Below are 20,566 nucleotides of genomic sequence, written 5' to 3'. Positions count from 1 at the left end.
CTCTGCCCCTCCCCCGTTCATGCTCTGTCTCTCTCTGTCCCAAAAATAAATAAACGTTGAAAAAAAAATTTAAAAAAAAAATAGCTAAAGCAGTTTTCTAATGTTTTTGGCCCTAGATTCCTCTGCTCATATGTGGATCTGTACATGATCCAATACATTATTTAACAGAATAAGGTGGTGCTTTTCAGACTGAAAGGGAGAAAGCGTAAAAGAGAGATAAAGACAGGAAAGCAGAGAGCCTGAGGTCTTAGCCTCCTGTAAGAACCGGGGAGGACATTAATTTCATCTTGTTGCACAGAGATAGAACCACCTGTTGTGCCAAAAAATCATTAAGAAAGTGACCCCTCCTTAGGAAAGGACAATACCAGTATGAATACTAACAGCCTCAAAGCTTCAAACTCACAGTGCAGAATGTAGTATTAGAACAAAAAGTAGTATTTCCTTCACAACCATCAACTCATATATGTGCAAGAGGAAAATACATAGCAGGATTATACCTTTTCTGATGTTGTGTACATATTCATTGCTATACATCCTACGGAATAAATGAGTTCAACAAATCTGTTCGGGGTGGTTACCCATACAGGGAATTGTGTTCCCCTAAAAGATGTTGAAGTCCCAACCTCCAAGAATTTGTGAATGTGATTTTACTTGGAAATGGGGTATTTGCAGATAATAAATTAAAACGAGGCCATTAGGACAAACAATAATCCAACATGACCGTGTCCTTATAAAAAAGAGAAATTTGGACACAGAGACCTGCATGCACACAGGGAGAACACCATGTGAACAGCGATGTTATGTTGTCACAAGCTAAGGAACCAGAAACGAAGAGACAGGCTAGAACAAAAAGCTTTCCCTGGTGCCTTCAGGGGGCCTGCTGACACCTTGATTTTGTGTCTCTGGTCTCTAGAATTACGTCACAATAAATGTGTTGCTCTAAGCCATCCCGTGTGTGGAACTTGCTTAGGGCAGCCCTTGCAAGTAAACACGTGGGTGGACCCAGAAAAAGCATTTGATGACACGGGTGAAATGCACAAATTACTTTAATAACTTGAAGATGAGTTATGGGAAAATCTGGGCCCTTCTAGAAGCGACATGGGTTGGAATGCTGAAATATTATACATCCTAGCCTGACTGAAATCCACAAAAGGGAAATAAGGGAAAGGAAGTCTTTATCCATCCCTAGCCTTTCTATGCCAGAATGAGCATACATCGTCTCAGTGTTTTAGGTCTTAGACACATAATACAATGTTTCAATGTCTTAGGAGTTAAAACCTCCAAAAATGCCTACTAGCAACAACAACAGACTAGTAACAATAATAAAGCAAGAAAAGAAAGCCACGGTCAAGGAAAAAGGAGATGGCCACAATGACAAATTACAAAACATGAATAATATCTAGAATGAAATTTGGACCAAAGTAAGCACACCCTCCTCAGGATCCTCTTTAGAGCTCAAAAAGATTCTCAAAAAGAAAGTATAACAATCCAGGGTGCCTGGGTGGCTCAGTCGGTTAAGCGTGTGACTTCAGCTCAGGTCATGATCTCACAGTTCGTGGGTTCAAGCCCCGCGTCGAGCTCTGTGCTGACAGCTCAGAACCTGGAGCCTGCTCGGATTTTGTGTCTTCCTCCCTCTCTGCTTCTCCCCTGCTCGTGGTCTGTCTCTCTCTCTCTCAAAAATAAACACTTTAAAAAAATTTTAAGTGAATATCAGATCCTGTTTGAAATATATTTGAGATAAGATGACCCCAATATACCAATGTTTAATGTAACATTTTTTAACTTTAGAAAGATTGTTCCTTTAAGAAGTATTTATTTGAATTTTCATGATTTCTTTGGTTCAGTTTCAATTTCTTTCTTCCATTAATTTCAGGTAAGTTGAATGTAATCTGTTTTGTGAAAGTAGCGATCCTAACCCTAAAAAGCGCTTTTACCCATCTATCTAATGAATCAGGAGTCACATTTATTAACAGAGGTACCAGATGGCTAAAAGGATGTTTCTCAAATGGTAGCCATCCTTATTTATGAGTGGAGAGCTATTTAGGCAACTTTTAAAATTTTTCATTGCACAACTTCTCATTGTTTAAATTAAAAAAATAAACATAATTACTCAGACCCTTTCATTGAGCCAGATTGGTTAACTAGTGGGGGGGGCTCCACAGAATTATTATTCCTTTTTATCTCAGGTTCAAAGTCTTTGCTAAGGGGTTGCAGCATCACAATGGTATTGTACAGGCAGGTAGGAAAGTATTTTTGAGTCATATTAGTAAGTCATCATATATATATATATATTTTAAATTTTTTTATTTTTTAAAACTTTTTTTTTTTTTTTTATTTTGAGAGAGAGCAGAGGAGGGGCAGAGAGAGAGGGAGTGAGAACCCAAGCAGGCTCCACCCTGTCAGTGCAGAGCCTGATGCGGGGCTTGAACTCACACACCATGAGATCATGACCTGAGCTGAAACCAGGAGTCAGACACCCAATCAACTGAGCCACCCAGGCGCCCCAAGTCATCATATAGTTCTTCTGTGTGTCCTTATTCATTCAGGCCACTTTCTAGGTAAATGTGCAAAAATGAACAGACTTAGAACAATAAAATTATGGGGCAAGTGACAAGATTTAGGCTAATGCCAAGTCCAAACTACACAGAGGAGTTACATCTATTACAACAACACTTCATGGTGCTGGATTATATTTGCACAACTATTATTTTACAATTAAAATATTGTTGACTTTGGCTGTATGTCGTGGAGAAAAGAAATTGTAAGTTAAGAAAAATAAACTTCAAGAGATCTTGACTAATTAAATTCTTACCTGGTTGAAAAATTGACAGACTTCCATCAATATGACCAAATACAACTTTCCCCCTTTTTTGGCTATGCCATCTGAATATACAGATATCAGACAAGAAGCTGTGAGCTTCCCTGTGAACAGTCACCCCACTCTCTGGTCCTGAGATAGTCCAAATGAACAGCGGGCCTCTGTGGGAAACAAATGCCACCGTATCACCTGCATTCCAGCACCAGCTGAGAGAGGCAGGCACCCCTAGAATAAACAAAATATAGACACGTAATAGACACATGTGGAAGAAGACCAGACCGTGAAATGCTATTTAAGTTGCACACTGCTGAAACAACTTAAAATATAACAATAGTCTTGTTATTAAAATAATATTACCTTCTAAGTTGGGAATTGGACTTATAAAGTAACCCCAAAGACTATAGGCCACCTGTGTAGGGTGCTTCCAAAACGGAAAAATACCTAGGTAGGGTTAAAACTACTAATATGAGAATATGCTTCATATATTCAGGCATTTATAGAGGTTTTTTTTTCTTTCAGAAACTATGTAATCAAGCATTAAATTCTTACTGAGTTTTTGTATAGAAGACCTGCTATAGGCATTCTAGGTATAAAGGTATGGGATACGACTCCTGCTTTATAGGACCTTAAACACAAGATAAAGTCCTGGGAAGATAAGGATCCATTGTATGAAAAGTTGAATGCTGCTATAAGAGTTTAAAAACAATAAAATTAATGCTATAGGACTGCCTGGGTGGCTCAATGAGTTGAGCATCCAACTCCTATTTTAGCTCAGGTCATGATCACAGGATCATGGGACTGAGCCCTGCATGGGGCTCCACGCTGAACATGGAGCCTACTTAAGATTCTCACTCTCCCTCTGTCCCCCTCCCATGCTTGCACTCTCTCTCTCTAAAATAAAAAACAAATAAATAAAATTTCAAATTAATGCCACGGTCTATGTTTTATCAGGGCTTAGATTCACATCTTAGCACTGCTTCAAATGAACTAAACAAATAACCACCTCTTAAACCTCTGCCTTCTCATCTATAAAACGGATATAAGTAAAAACAGCTGAACACCTATTCCACATGAATGTTAAGAAAGGATATATAATAATGTATGTAAAAGTCCCTTTTAAACTATAAAAGACATACTAAAGTTCATTGTATTCTCTTCACCATTACAGTGATCAAATAAATCGTATATAAAGTAAGTGTTATGGTAAATTTCTAACTCAAGACAGAAATTATAAACGTGCCAACACAGATACTTTAAGCAACTGCGCCAGAATCAGCAAACTGAATATGCGTATCAGATCATTTGGAATTAGGGCCCAGGAATCTATCTGTAACAAGGTTCTCCAAATGATTTTGATGTGTAGAAAGGCGTGTAAACCACTGGGCTACTGTCCTGAAAAGAAACTGGATTTCAATTATACCTTGAGAGACAGCAGCAGAGTTTAATATGTGGGATGAGTGGTATTTCCGAGGAAAAGGAAATGGTATGAATAAAGACACAGTCGGAAGCTGTTCATGCACAGTAAACTCAGTTTGTGTCACAGTCCTTACCACCCCACGGGCAGCAACTGCAAGCCTAATGCCTACCTTGGGGCCTGCCAGCAAATGGGAACTCCATAAATGCTTATAGAAGGAATGAAAGAGCACATGAATAAGTCCAATAAAAAGCTGATGTGGTTTAGCATCCATTAACAGAAGGAGAACTTCCCAGTAAGGAGTAAGAGAATGGGTCAAACCACCACAGCACACGTGGAGAAAGCCAGAAAGCTGGTTCTCCGAATTGGGTTTCAGGAAATGCAGCGAGGAAGAGAAGGGACCAGCAACAGTGTCACATAGTTAAGACGGAAAACACTTCTGTAGTGGCTTAGTATGTGTAAGCACTTCGAAGAGCTCTACAGAGTATCAACTCATTTAATTCTCTCCCAAATACTCTGAAATGGGCAGGTAGTACTATTATCCACTGTTAACGTGTTTTGGGTTGTTTTTTCCTTCCTGGATGGATATTACCAAGTATGATTTTTTCCAAGTTGATGATAATTTTAACATTTTACATTTAAACAAACTAATACTTGTTTCCCTTTAAGTGTATTTTTTGATTATTGTGGAATACAGAATGATGAAATGAAAATACAGAGGCAACATCAAGTTCAACTGCTGTACGTGCAAATTCTAATAGAATTTTTTTTAAGCTGATTTAATGGAAACTTCTATTTTGCGTAAGCCGAATTCTGAAAAGAAGAAACAGAGTCTAATGCATTTCAAAGTGAAATATTTACAATGAAAATGACCAAAAATATTCATAATATTTTTTTGTAAATAAATCACAAACTTTCAACCTTCAAATTAAGAAGATATTTAGGGGCGCCTGGGTGGCTCAGTTGGTTGGGCGTCCGACTTCGGCTCAGGTCATGATCTCACGGTCCGTGGGTTCGAGCCCTGCGTCGGGCTCTGTGCTGACAGCTCAGAGCCTGGAGCCTGCTTCGGATTCTGTGTCTCCCTCTCTCTCTGACCCTCCCCCGTTCATGCTCTGTCTCTCTCTCTCTCTCAAAAATAAATAAAACATTAAAAAAAAATTTAAGAAGATATTTAGATATAGCAAGAGGAATTTATTGTTAAGGCTCTGAAAATTTTCAAAAGAAGGAAAATGTGTAAGGAAAGGAAAAATATGTAGAAGTAATCAAAACTCTTACCACAACCATTTAATAACTGTACAATGTTAATGAAAAAGTCTTATTTAATTGTATGCTCACTGGCAAAAGAAGCCTGGTGTACACAGTAATGAATAAAAAACTCTTCCATCGTGAATGGAGGTGATGCATATGGTGTTTCATGACAAATCGGCAGATAAACTAGGTGATAATACATCAACTAATACGTACCTGTGCATAACATTTAGAAATGTTATTATGCAGGTATCGCCTGGTATAGATTTTGTGCGACAGCCTCAGAAGAACAATGACATCGTATAGCATTTTAGGAGTATTTATTGTGTTATTTAAAATTAATCTCATCTAAAGCTGAATTTAAAGTATTTTGAAAATGCACTACTGACCAATATCAACAATACTGGAAAAAACTGTAGGAGGTATGATAGGGAGACAAACAGGTATGAACAGGTATAACCAGAAAAATATAAAAAATCTTATTTGGAGGCTATCAATCGCTGTTTATACATCACAAAGCCTGTACCAAAAGTATTTTGGTTTTTCCTCATTGATGTATTGAAAACCTTATGGTAAACTGTTACAATAATGGAAGCTCACTGAATAGCTGACTTAAAAAAAAAAAAAAACTGCTCAGAGATTGGAGCAAAGTACACACTATCTAGTACCGAAGCTCAAGTGAAAATAATATGCAGGTTATGTGAACTTGGGAATGAGATTTGCATTTTCTAGTTGAAAAATTAACCCTGTTTGGCAAATATTTTCTTAAGATGAAAGTTATATAACAAAACTCGTTTATTTTACTGGTATTTTCAGCATTCCTAACGACCTAAATTTGAAAAGACAAGGAAAAAGCCACATACTAAATACACTGACCATAACCTTTGGCATTATTATTACTCTTGGAAGCATGATTTAAATATAACAGCCTATGAATTCTCTAATATTGATGCTACACACTGAAGACTGTTCTAAAGAAATCGAACTGTCACGTCCAGACTTTCTACCTCAAAGTGATAACCGGTCATTGTTAGAGAAACAACTGAATATAAAGAACATACCCAGCAGTTCACAAAACGGTAATTAATAAGTGAACTTCCTTCAGTGTTCAAAAAAAGACTGAATTATTGTAACATCTAACAGAAAAATGGTTACTTCGCATCATCATTATTATGGGGTAAGATGCTAGCCAGAAAGGGTGTAATAATATTCAATTCACTAAGACCTACTTATGTGAACTAGGACTTTCCACCATGACCCAATTAAAAATAAGGGAAAGAAACCAGCTCATCAGGGCAGTGACGACATGGGTAACATGGTGTTTGTATGTTTCAGATTGGGATAGAATAATGACCCGGCTAGGATAACTGTCTCATTAAGAAAATCTTACCAATTACTACTTTTATATTTATCGGGGGAATTTTTGTCATATTTAAATATTAATGAAATCATTTGGTATTGACTATGGTTTAACTGGTGTACTAAGCAAAAATATTTCATGAGATTTTGCTTCAGTTTTATACACATGTACACACACGAGTCATGATGTGAAATGTAGTTCTTACATAGACGAGCAGTAGAAAGTTTGAAAAACAATACTTTAAAACCTAAGCTAATTTAAATAAAATATTTTTCTTACTGAAGTAAAAATAATTCACTCAATAAAATAAATCCCAGTTATAAATATACCTTTTGTATTGTCGAGCTTAGCAATGACTTTTTGTTCTGCAACATTCCAAATGATCACTAAGTTATCGGTACCGCCACTTGCAAACAGATCAGGGTTATGTGGACACCAAGAGAGAGCTGTGATTGTTTTTTTATGTTCAGACATAATTGCGTGGAGTTTGAATTCATTATAACGGTGATCCAACTAAAAAAAATATATAAATAAAACATTTCAGTGCTTCTTTTTAAGTTATACACTTTTCATTAATAATCACATTGTTTTTTGTTTTTAAAAAGCTACATACGTGAAAATTAGTACACCTACTACCATGATATGAACACATTTCAAGCCTTGGTCTACTTTCAAACGTGAACAGTATTCAATCAGAAGTAAATCATTTTTTTAAAGTTTTTAATTCCAGTTAGCTGACATAGTTATATTAGTTTCAGGTGTATGATATAGTGATTCGACACTTCCATACACCCCCTGGTGCTCATCATGAAAGTGCATCCTGAATCCCCGTCACCTATTTATCCCATCCCCTCACCCTCCTCTCCTCCATTAGTTTATTCTCTATAATTAAGATTGTTTCTTGATTTGTCTCCCTCTCTCTTATGTTTTCCTTTTGCTTGTTTTGTTTCTTAAATCCCACATACGAGTGGAATCCTATGTCATTTGTCTTTCTCTGAGTTATTTCACCTAGCATTATACTCTCTAGCTCCATCCATGTTGTTGCAAATGGCAAGATTTCTTTTTTTTTTTTTTTTTATGGCTGAGTAACATTCCATTGTATATATATATTCTACTTCTTTATCCATTCATCAATCAATGGACACTCGGTCGGCTTCCATATCTTGCCTAATGTAAACAATGCTACTATAAACAAAGGGGTGCCTGTATCCCTTGGAATTAGTGTTCTTATGATCTTTGGGTAAATACCCAACAGTGCAATTGCTGGCTGGATCACAGGGTAGTCCTATTTTTAACTTTCTGAGGAACCTACATACTGTTTTCCACAGTGGCTGCACTAGTTTGCATTCCCACAAACAAGGCACGACTGTTCCTTTTTCTCCATATCCTCACCAACACATATTGTTTCTTGAGTTTTTTATTTTAGCCATCCTGACAGGTGTAACGTAATATCTCACTGTGGTTTTAATTTGCATCTTCCTGATAAGTTATGATGTCTAGAAAAAAATCAGTTTTTAAAAAATAAGAGCACTGACATTAAATATAATTTATAAAAGGTAAAAATAACTGTACACTTAAATATGCATAATAACTCAGAGCTTTATATTTTCTATAGCTATATGTATTTATGAGGCAAAAACACTTGGTTTAGAATATTTTTTCTGTAATTTTTTAATTAGATGTGAATGAAAAAATTTAGGTTAGAAAAATTAACTATTGGGACTACACCAAAACAAGCTTTTGCAGAGTGAAGGAAACCACCACAAAATGAAAAGGCAACCTACTGAATGGAAGAAGGTATTTGCAAATGATATATCCAATAAGGAGTTAATACACAAAACATATAAAGGACTTCTACAACTCAACACCAAAAAACCAAATAATCTGATTTAAAATGGGCAGTGGACCTGAATAAACATCTTCCAACATACAGATGTCCAACAGACACAGGAAAAAAAAATGCTGAACGTCACTCATCATCAGGGAAATGCAAATCAAACCAGAATGAGTTATCACCTTATACCTGTCAGAATGGCTAAAATCAAAGACACAAGAAATAACAAGAGTTAAGAATGTGGAAAAAAAGGACCGCGGGTGGGAATGTAAATTGATACAGCCACCATGAAAACAGTATGGAAGTACCTCAAAAAATTAAAAAAGAAATACCACATGATGTAGTAATTCCACTACTGGGTATTTACTCAAAGAAAATGAAAACGGCCCTATTTTTATTGTAGCATTATTTACAATAGCCAAGATATGGAAGCAACACAAGCATCTGTCTATAGATGAACGAATGGACAGGGGGCACCTGGATGTTCAGTCAGTTAAGCGTTGGGACTCCTGATCTGGGCTCAGGTCATGATCTCACAATTTGTGAGATGCACTGACAGTGTGCAGCCTGCTTGGGATTCTCTCTCTCCCACTCTCTCTGCGACCCTCTCCTACACACACACGCTCTCTCTCAAAAAAATAAGCAAACTTTGAAAAAACAGATGAATGGATAAAGAAGATGTGGAATATTACCCAGTCATAAAAAAGAATGAAATCCTGCCATTTGTAATGACACGGCTGCAGACAGAGGGTATGATGCTAAGTGAAATAAGTCAGAGAAAGACAAGTATCATGTGATTTCACTTATATGTGGAATCTAAAATCAAAACAGGGGCGCCTGGGTGGCGCAGTCGGTTAAGCGTCCGACTTCAGCCAGGTCACGATCTCACGGTCCTTGAGTTCGAGCCCCGCGTCAGGCTCTGGGCTGATGGCTCGGAGCCTGGAGCCTGTTTCCGATTCTGTGTCTCCCTCTCTCTCTGCCCCTCCCCCGTTCATGCTCTGTCTCTCTCTGTCCCAAAAATAAATAAATGTTGAAAAAAAAATTAAAAAAAATAAAATAAAATAAAATCAAAACAAACAACAAACAGAAAAACAGGCTCCTAAATACAGAGCAAACTGGTGGCTGCCAGAGGGGAGGTGGGTGGGGTCATGGGTGAAATAGATAAAGGGGATTAAGAGGTACAAACTTCCAGTTACAAAATAACTCATGGAGATGAAAAGTACAGCAGAGTGAATACAGTAATACTATAATAACATTGTATGGTGACAGATGTTGACTACGCTTACAATCATGATCAGTGAGTAACGTGAAAAACTGTTGCATCAGTATGTTGTACACCTGAAACTAATATAACATTGAATGTTAATTATACTTCAACAAAAAAATCAGGTGAAACAAACCACCTGCTCATTATTACACTAAGATGTCTGAAGTCTGCAGAACAATGGTATCACTGGACCTGTTTTATGTTATTGCTTTTTGGATGGGGCATTTCGTTGTGTTCTTATATGGAAGTGGACAAAAGAAATAGCCTAATTTTCCTCTTTCCTTTGTAAATGCGCCATCAGCCAGTGCCTTTTCCTTTGTTACCTTTTTCAACATGTTTGGGATTACACCGTATAGCCATTTGGTTGTACCTGGCTTTTCCTTTTAACACAATAATGAACCTTTCACACTGCTACTGGAGAGTGTTTCAAATCATTATTACATTAATTACTGATTACACCAATCTTTCTTCAACCTTATACTTGCAGTAAAATCCTGACTGCAACATGGCCTTCAATGCCCTACAACATCATGAACCTCGGCTATTTTGCAAGGCTCATTGGGTATCACATTCTTGCTTGTTCACTCTGACCTTCCTGTTTCTCTAGTACAGCAAAATCACATCTGCTTTAACGCCTGTTTGCTGTTCCCTTGGCCTTCAATGCTCTCCCCGTCTGTCTGCTCCTGGTTATTCATTCTTTCCTGTTCAGGTCTCAGTTCAAAACTGCCTCTTCACAGAGGTATTTTCTGACCACACTATCTAAATAAATGTATACACCCCTTCCCATGCGAAAACCTGTCCCCTAGCTGTATCCTTTTTTTAGTTGAGATACAGTTGACATGTAATATTAGTTTCAGGCCTACAGCAGAGTGATTCAACATTTGTATATACTGCTGAATGATCACTTAAGTCTAGCTGACTATCACCACACATAGTTATAATTTCTTTTTGTGCGATGATAAATGTTAAGATCCACTCTCGGAGCAACTTTCAAATATACAACAGAGTGCCATCAACTACATTCAACCTGCTGTACAATGCATCCTCATGCCTTAGTTTCTAAAGTTTTGCCTTTTGACCACCCTCACCCATTTCTCCCTCACCGCACCCCCACCTCTGGCAACCACCAATCAATTCCCTGTATCTATGAGTTCAGTTTCATTTTGTTTTTTGTTTCAGACTCCACGTATAAGTGAGATCACACAGTATTTGTCTTTCTCTGACATATTTCACTGAGCATAACGCCCTCAAGTTTCATCCATACGGTAGCAAAGAGGGTTTCCTTCTTTTTATGGCTAACTACACACACATTTTCTTTATTATCCGTCCATTCATCAATGGACACTTTGGTGCCTTCCAAGTCTCAGCTATTGTAAATAATGCTGCAGTGAAAATGGGAGTGCATACATCTTTTCATTTCCTTCACATAAATGCTCAGAAGCAGAATTGCTAGGTCACATGGTAGTTCAGTTTTCAATTTTTTGAGAAACCCCCATAGAGCTTTCCACAGTGGCTGCACCAATTTACATTCCCATCAACAGGGCATGAGGGTTCCCTTTTCTCCACAGCCTCACCAACACTTGTTACTTCTTGTCTTTTTGAAAACAGCCATCCTAACAGGTGTGAGGTCATATCTCAGTGTGGTTTTGATTTGCATTTCCCTGGTGGTGAGGGATACTGAGATTTCTTTTCATGTGTCGGTTGGCAATCTGGAATCCCTCTTTGGAAAAATGTCTATTCAGATCCTCTGCCCATTTTTTAATCAGATCGCTTGCTTAATTTGCTATGGAGTCATACAAGTTCCTTATATGTTTTGGATGTTAACCCCTTATCAGATACATGATCTGCAAATATTTTCTCCCACTCAGTGGGCTGCCTTTGTATGTTGTTGGTTTCCTTTGCTTTGCAGAAGGATTTTAGTTTGGTGTCGTTCCACTTGCTAACTTTTGGTTCTGTTGCCTTTGATTTTGGTGTCAATGACTCTAGCATATTACCTAATTTTACATCTTTTGTAGAACGCATTTTGTCCTGAAACATTTACTTATTTATTCATAAAATGACATATTTCACAGATTTCTCCCTGTCCCCTGTCCTTACTAAGAACATGAATTCACTGAGAAGAATGTGACTGGTTTGTTCAGAGCTGCATTCCTAATGCCTAGTAATACTTGGCCAAAAGAAGTTCAGTTACTATTATTGAAAAAAGGACGCATTATGCTTTTATCATTTAAGCAACTTTTAACTTTTGCTATCACAAATAATGCTATAGTGAACACCTCTGTATCTAAAATTTTGACTAATGACCTAATTATCTCCAAAGGTTTGTCTTCTATAATTTCTGTATCTCTTACTACCTGAACTTCAGCTATTCCTGAACAACTCTGGATGAAAATATTATTAGAGATAACCAAGTACCAGTAGAGTTTTCATCTGATTAGTATTGCAGTTACAATAATCTTCAATTGTCCTGTTTAAATATTTAAGAATATTTCCTGTACATTTAAGAATGAACAGTTTTGTAAGTTTGATGTTATTCAGTGATTTATGTTACCTGTGGTAAATACTGTGAAAGTGTCTAATGTATCTAATAGAAAGACTGCTCTATAAGCTAGAAATCCTGTGGAGGAGTCTATGAATACAAACACATATGAAGAAGCTACAATGCACATCAATGATCTTTCCTGGATTTAGTACACAATTATCCAAGTAGTATCTGAAGCATGATATAGAATACTTATAGGGATTAATTTATTAATACATTCCTATTCTATTTACAGTTGAGAGCCTGTACCATTACAATGAGCTAGGCCATAAATTATTTTTAGAGTAGTTAATACAATATATTATTGCATCATAATCCAATGGCTAAAGAAAAAATTCTTATGGCATTTACAAGTATCATTTAATAGTTCTGAAAAATCTGATAAAACCTCAGCATCATTACAGAGAGTGTAACAGACAATCAGACTTTGACTGTACATTGACCCTGGGTGTGATTTAGTAAATATTCATGTAGCATAATTTTCAAAGCATTTTGATTTAGATAATGACATTTAAAACAATACTGATTAATGGAAGTTGAATGTTAATGCCACCATTTAATATAAATGTAATTTTCTATTATACTTTGCAACAAGGTTTTACACTGAACTCTGTAATCAACTGTCACCTGAGTTTGTTTTAACTTCTAAATCAGAGTGATTTTTAGTTTGTTTCAGTCTTTAATGATACATAAACTTTCTTTGTAGGGTTTTTATATTAATAATTTTAGCTTAATCTTCCTAAATATTCAAGTCATAAAATGTCATCACAAAACTTAAGACACTTGCAAACAGGAAAAAAATTGAGTTCTGCCTTCATCCACTTTCTGACCTTCTTTACTCCTTAGAGGAATAGTTTGCCTTGTCTAATACATTCTTCTTCTCTAAAAGGAAATAAGACAAGAAGATAGGGACTTAAGACTAAGGGAGGCATTTTGCAGATCTTTGGGAAGGAGAAGCTTGGGAGGACATGGAAAGTGTGAAGGAGGCAGACGGGAGGAAAAGGGGGGGGGTCAGTCAGCAGGCTTCTGCTGTCTTCTGTATGGGAAGCGAAAAATTGTGAGTTATATGGAAATTGCAGTTTGGTGTGTATTTCTACAACCTTGAGTAATGGACAACATAAAACTGATATTGTGGAAAACTGGTTTATAGATTAATGCTGTTGTTTATTAAATTTTCAATAAACCTACAACACTGTTAGTAGTTAAAAGGATTTTTACTCCAGAATAATACGATCATTTTTTTCACTCAACTGAAAATATGTTGGCGTTTCAAAATAACAAAAAAATGTATCACAAGGAAAATAGTTAATGAGTCTTCATTAAATACCAGAGAGTGGGGCTCCTGGGTGGTTCGATCGGTTAAGCGTCCAACTTTGGCTCAGGTCATGATCTCACAGTTAGTGAGTTCGAGCCCCGCATCGGGCTCTGTGCTGACAGCTCAGAGCCTGGAGCCTGCTTTGGATTCTGTGTCTCCCTCTCTGTCTGCCCCTCCCCTGCTCATGCTCTCTCTCAAAAATAAATAAACAATAAAAAATACTTTTAAAAAATACCAGAGAGTATGCATAACTTGAGAGTCCAAAGGTGAGGAAGTCTCATTCTGGTAAAGGGAAGCACTGAGACGGGCAGTCTGTTTTATAAGATCCTTTGCTAATAAGAAAGAGGAAAAAGCAGAATATGGAGAAGAGTTTATACGTCAACTGAGATCTGAAAGACGAGAAAATACTTTCTAAACAGGCAACACAGGCAAATGGAAAGAAATTAGTGTAAGCAAAGGCAAGATACCCAAGAGTCTGAGATGTTTTGGAAAATACAATTACCATGGTATGCCTGGAACACAGGGTGAGAGGAGAGAGACAGAATGCTGGTAACACGATGTCATACTATGAAGTTAGGATTTCATAAAAGGGAATGAGGAAGAGCTGAAGACTGAAAATTTCAGATTTGCATTAAAGATGATTAATTACAATGAAGAATAAACTAGAGAGAGTCAAAGTAGAGGCAAAGAGGATATTGAGAGACTATTCGAAAAGTGTAGGTGACACAGTATAAAGAAGACAGTAACGGGTACAAAACACTACGATGGCCCCTGCTCACCTTCAGCGAAAAGAGGTGAGCAGAAGAGGGAGCCACAGACAGCTGGCTCTCCCGGCTGTGGTTCAGATGAAGGGCGCAGTGCTAACACCAAAATGTGGGCTCCGAGTCTGAGGAGGGAGACTGACTTGGACTGAAGAGGCATAAGGCACCTCTGCCTGGGGAAACTCAGAAGGCCACTAGCTCTGTAGATTGGGAACTGATAAGAGATGTCTGGATGGAGCTAGTTAACGGAAAAAAGGAGTTATAAAGGCTTGTATCCCAAGGATATCTCAAAATATATCTGCACTGTTTTTAATATAATGATCTCTAATGGATGATGCCTATTCTTCACCTGGTAAGATTTTATCATATGAAAGTTACTAAGCAAGGTCTGAAACTAATGAATAAACGAATTCCAATTATTTTTATGGGAATATATGTTAAAAGAATTAAATTCTACTTGCTCGCCATTCATAAATGGGGAGCTCTTGGGGCACCTGGATGGCTCAGTCAATTAACCATCCGACTCTGACTCAGGTCATGATCTCACGGTTCGTGAATTCAAGCCCCACATCAGGCTCTGTGCTGTCAGCTGGGAGCCTGGAGCCTGGAGCCTGCTTTGGATTCTGCGCCTCCCTCTCTCTCTGGCCCTCCCCCGCTTGCACTGTGTGTCCTTCTCTCAAAAATAAATAAACCTTAAAAAAATTAAAAAATAAATGGGGAGCTTTTAATTCTTGAAGAAATTCTTGCTGATGAAACTGCATGAATGATTGTGAAATCAATTAAGATTCTTATAATTTAAAACTAGGAGATGAGCATTTTCTAAAAGCTTGACTTGTAAAACCAAAAAGCACTCAGCTTTTCATACCACAGGGATTTAAAAATACGTACTACTTAAATATTAACTTTACCTAATACAATTCGGAAATCAGAAAGAATCCACAGAATCTGACCTGATAAATATAGATGGCCAGGGTAGCACAGTACGCAAACCTGTCTCCATGGGCAGCGCAAACATCTTTGTTCCAAGGCTGACATCCAGCAGCTAGGAGTCCCACTTGCCTTACCTGGGACATGTTTGCCTTGAAAAACAAATTGGGAGAAATATCAGTCATTTCCATTATGCAACCAACTTAATTATTTTCCATCTATCTTCCTCAATCTTCATCTTTTTTAAAGAAATTTCTACGAGAACGATTCATCTCAGTGCATACTTTCAGAGAACAAGAGTTGAAATCCCCCGATGTCTAGAGACACCAAGGCAGGTCATTTCAGTGTGAAAAGCAAGAGATTATAATTTTTTTTTTCTTCCTTTTTCAATGTTTTTTTTTTTTTTTATTTTTGGGACAGAGAGAGACAGAGCATGAACAGGGGAGGGGCAGAGAGAGAGGGAGACACAGAATCGGAAACAGGCTCCAGGCTCTGAGCCATCAGCCCAGAGCCTGACGCGGGGCTCGAACTCACGGACCGCGAGATCGTGACCTGGCTGAAGTCGGACGCTTAACCAACTGCGCCACCCAGGCGCCCCGAAAAGCAAGAGATTATAAATGATAAATGACAAATGGCACCTGGCCAAGGAATGGGAACCCTACAGGACCCGTGGGGACTACAGTGGAATACAGGTGCGTGTTGTATCTAAAGGGCTTGAGTCGGTCCGTGAGTTCGAGCCCCGCGTCAGGCTCTGGGCTGATGGCTCAGAGCCTGGAGCCTGTTTCCGATTCTGTGTCTCCCTCTCTCTCTCTGCCCCTCCCCTGTTCATGCTCTGTCTCTCTCTGTCCCAAAAATAAATAAACGTTGAAAAAATAAATAAATAAATAAATAAATAAATAAATAAAGGGCTTGAGGGCCCCTGGAGAAAGGTCCTCCTCCCATGTGGCCAGATTTCTGAAACTCTCCAGGGAAATGGAAGAATCTAGATTTTCGTGTAAAACCTGATTTCTAAACACTGGCAATACATGCAAGGCAGCAAATTCAAACGTAAAACACAGTGACCCACTATTGGGGGGACTGCGTGACCTCTGCCACAGAGCATCACTATTGTTACAGTGACTCAGCAACTTCACAAAAGCCACTTGAGGCACACAGGGCAGGTAGACAAGCTGCATTACCAATACTGCTCATTGCGAACAGGGGACAGAAGGAAGCTGGAAACTACTGGTTACAAGTTGTTGATGTGGCAGGACAGAGGCTGGTGGAGTCAACAGCCTGGAGATGCAGAATCAGCCTGGCTGGGACACAGGGACGGAGACCCGACTCCAAGCCAGTGGACGGCATGAGCTGGACTCAAGCATCTAAGCTCAGGTCTCTGCTTCTTCTAACAGAAACCCTGTGAACTAGGTTTTCCCTACCATCCCTCTCAGCCCAAAGGATTCTGTGAATCTACGCGTAAACTCTCTGGGATTCCGGAGAAGAGCAAACCAAGAGGGAGGCTGCTTCTAAGTCTACAATCGTTATGAAAATCCAAATACAGTAAAAACGCGAAGACAAAAAAAAAAAAAACCAACCAAAAAACCTATTCTGAGTATTGCACTATATAGTTACCTAACGAATGGCATTCAAGAATAGATTAATTGGCCAAAAACAACTTTTTAAAGACAGAACCCAGACTATTATTAGATGTCTTTTCTAATATGGTAAAAAAATATTGGTCTAAAAATGAGGTTTCTTAGTATAAGACAACCTTCACTAATACCACAAAGTTATACCATGCAAATATCAATTTTTCACTATTGTCAATTTCATATCAGATTACAGTAAGGAAAAAATACAGCTAGCAATTATAATCTTAAAATATTTTTGAAAAAATAATATCTGGGAAATATGATAAATTTGGTTCGTGTTGATGAGTCTATCCCAGAGTCAGCATTTCATCACTATTTTGTTTATGTTCTTCAAAAGCTTTACATCATTTCAGCAGCGAAATGTTATTGCCTTAACACCACACCTGAACTATCACATATATGAAAGATAAACACAGAAAGACATATACGTCTGACCTATGACACAATTCTTCTAGGTACACGTTCAGTCTAGCCCCGGGAACCCTCCACCCCAACCTGCCTCTTCTCTTTCTATCCTGCCACCTAGTGGGTTAAAGCCAGCTACTCTGAACCAGTGACGCCTGGTACCATCACGGAAAAATAAAACACTGTCTCTTTACTACCTGCTTCCTTTTCAGTACAGGTGGAATGATGTCCTGACCATAACCCTATAATTCTCCTTTATTTTAGTGCTCAGCAATTAATAAGTTCTAGTCAGTTCTATTATCTCCATTTTTATAAAGTTACTTTCTTCTTTATATCTTTTCTATTTCATATTCCCACTTTCTAGAAAAGATCTCTTAATTTCCTCTTTCTTCCTCAAACCTATCTTCATCCCATCAAATCCCCTCATCAGGGTGGAACTAGTGGCTTTTAAAAAAAAAAAAAGTAGGGGCGCCTGGGTGGCGCAGTCGGTTAAGTGTCCGACTTCAGCCAGGTCACGATCTCACGGTCCGTGAGTTCGAGCCCCGCGTCAGGCTCTGGGCTGATGGCTCGGAGCCTGGAGCCTGTTTCCGATTCTGTGTCTCCCTCTCTCTCTGCCCCTCCCCCGTTCATGCTCTGTCTCTCTCTGTCCCAAAAATAAATAAACGTTGAAAAAAAAAAAAAAAGTAGAACATTATCTGAAGTGAAAAATGGCATGATAAACAAACTGGGCCCTCAGTCTTCTGAGTGCTTAACTATACAAATCTTCGTTCCTCCTCCCCTGGCACCTGTATTTCCTCAGGCCCTAACAGTCAGGACAAATGTTTTAAAATATACTTTACCTAACAAGTAATGTTACCACACTACTTTTCACTGAAAACATATATTATTTCAACCGCAGGGTGAATTAAGTAGGCTTTTGTATTTTATCTTTGGGATCCAAGATTAATATTAATAATGTTTGTGTGCAAATGAAAATGGTTTCTGACTTATGTTTAAACAAATCTTGAATTTATATCTGGAAAAGAAACATAAGATTTAAACTAGTGGGTAAAATGGAATCATTTAAACATTTTTCACTTTCTGCTCTTTTTTACTTTTTTAAATTAATAAACCGTTTTTAGAGCAGTTTTAGTTTCACAACAAAACAGAAGATTATAGAGCGTTCCCACTCGCTCCCTGACCCCCAATATGTACAAGGTCCCCCACCCATCTATCCCTCATCAGATCGGTGCATTTGTTACAATGGTGAACCTGCACTGACACAACGTCATCACCCAAAGTCCACGGTTTACATTAGGGCTCACTCCTGGTGTTATACACTCTATGCAGTTTGACAAATGCAGAACGACATGTACCTGCCCTTTTAGTATATTGTAGAGAAGAGACTCACTGTCCTAGAGCTCCTCTATGTTCTGCCTATTCAGCTCTCCCTCTCTCAATAACTCCTGGCAAGCACGGATATCTCCGCTCTCTCTGTAGTTTTGCCTTTTCCAGAGTGTCATATTGTTGTAAACATACAGTATGTAATCTTTTCAAATTGGCTTCTTTAACTTAGTAATATGCATTTAAGTTTCTGCCATGTCTTTTCATGGCCTGAAAGCTCATCTCTTTTTAGCAATGAAAAATATTCCCTGTTCTGGATGAACCACTTATTTATCCATCACCTCCTGAAAGACATCTTGGTGGCTTTCAAGTTTTAACAGTTACGAATAAAGCTACTACGGAGGTGCCTGGGTGGCTCAGTGGGTTAAGCGTCTGACTTCGACTCAGGTCATGATCTCGCCACTCGTGAGTTCGAGCCCTGCGTCAGGCTCTGCGCTGACAGCTCAGAGCCTGGAGCCTGCTTCGGATTCTGTGTCTCCCTCTCTCTCTCTGCCCCTCCCCTGCTCATGCTTTCTCTCTCCCTCTCCCTCTCTCCCTCTCTCTGTGAAATAAACATTTAAAAAAACTTTTTTAAGCTGCTATAAAGCTGCACATATCCATGTGCAGTTTTCTGTGTAAACTAAAGTTTTCAACTCATTTAGGCAAATAACAAGGGGTGCAAAAGGAGGTGACTGCTACATCCTGGTAAGAGCATGTTTACTTTATGGGGCACCTGGATGACTTTTGATTTTGGCTCAGGTTGTAATCTCACAGTTCCTGAGTTCTAGCCTCGTGTCATGCTCTGTGCTAACAGAAGCCTGCTTGGGCTTCTCTCTCTCCCCCTCTCTCTCTGCCCCTTCCTCTCCCTCTCAAAATAAACAAATATCTTTCAAAGACAGTATGTACATCTTGTAAGAAACCATCAACCATGTGCACTCCCGCCAGAAGTAAGTGAAAGCAGCTACTGCTCTCCATCCTCAGTGGCCTGAATGTTGTCAGCGGTCCAGACATGCCATCCTAGTAGGTATGTAGCAGTAATTCACTGTGGTTTTAATTTGCAATTCCCTGTGCTGGTCATCTTTCCATACACTTACATGTCATCTACCTTCTGAAGTGAAGTATCTGTGCAAGTCTTTGAATTTGCTAGAATGGCTCAGAGAACTCAGAGAAACATGTTACTTACTAGACTACTGGTTTATTATAAAAGGATGTAACTCAGGGAGAGCCAGATGGAAGAGATGTATACGGCACGGCACAGAATGAGGGGAAAAGCAAGGAGGTCCCATAGTCTCAGGGTGGGCCATATGTTTATCAAGTTGGGAAGGAAAACCCTTCCTTTGGAGTTTTCATGGAGGCTTCATTACAGAGGCAAGACCGATTAAATCATTGCCCAGGGGCAATCACTCAACCTCCAGGCCCTCTCCCCTCCTGGAGGTCAAGGGGATAGGACTAAAAGTTCCAAGCCTCTAACCTTATGGTTGGCTCCACCAGCGATCAGCCTCCACAGGCTTTTAAAGTCACCTAATTAACATAACAAGACACATTAATGGAAACGCTTGGGAAATCAGGTCATGTGAATGACCCAAAGTATTTTCTTATAAATCATGATACCGCAAAACATTATTATTGATTCAATTTCTTTAAAATGTAGGCCTGGGGCGCCTGGGTGGCGCAGTCGGTTA

At 38.6% G+C, this 20,566-nt stretch overlaps 1 protein-coding gene across 11 annotated transcripts in view; it reads right to left on the bottom strand.

Annotated features, from left to right (window-relative positions):
- Window positions 1-20,566, bottom strand: part of WDR17 (WD repeat domain 17) — a 113,526-nt gene that overhangs the window by 53,559 nt on the left and 39,401 nt on the right. For 9 of the 11 annotated variants that reach the window (XM_040489850.1, XM_040489852.1, XM_040489853.1 and 6 more), the window contains 3 exons: window positions 15,510-15,638; window positions 7,170-7,353; window positions 2,813-3,043 (listed from right to left, as the gene is read on the bottom strand). In XM_040489850.1, the coding sequence (XP_040345784.1) occupies window positions 2,813-3,043; window positions 7,170-7,353; window positions 15,510-15,638 (544 nt within the window). The remainder of the gene's footprint in view (window positions 1-2,812; window positions 3,044-7,169; window positions 7,354-15,509; window positions 15,639-20,566) is intronic. The other 2 variants (XM_040489858.1, XM_040489859.1) reach the window with 1 other exon arrangement.

Source organism: Herpailurus yagouaroundi, unplaced genomic scaffold, assembly GCF_014898765.1.
Source record: "Herpailurus yagouaroundi ecotype Mexico unplaced genomic scaffold, PumYag 181, whole genome shotgun sequence".
Lineage (NCBI taxonomy): Eukaryota > Metazoa > Chordata > Mammalia > Carnivora > Felidae > Herpailurus > Herpailurus yagouaroundi.
Note: the sequence above shows the minus strand (reverse complement) of the source record. Positions and strands in the feature narration are given on the sequence as shown.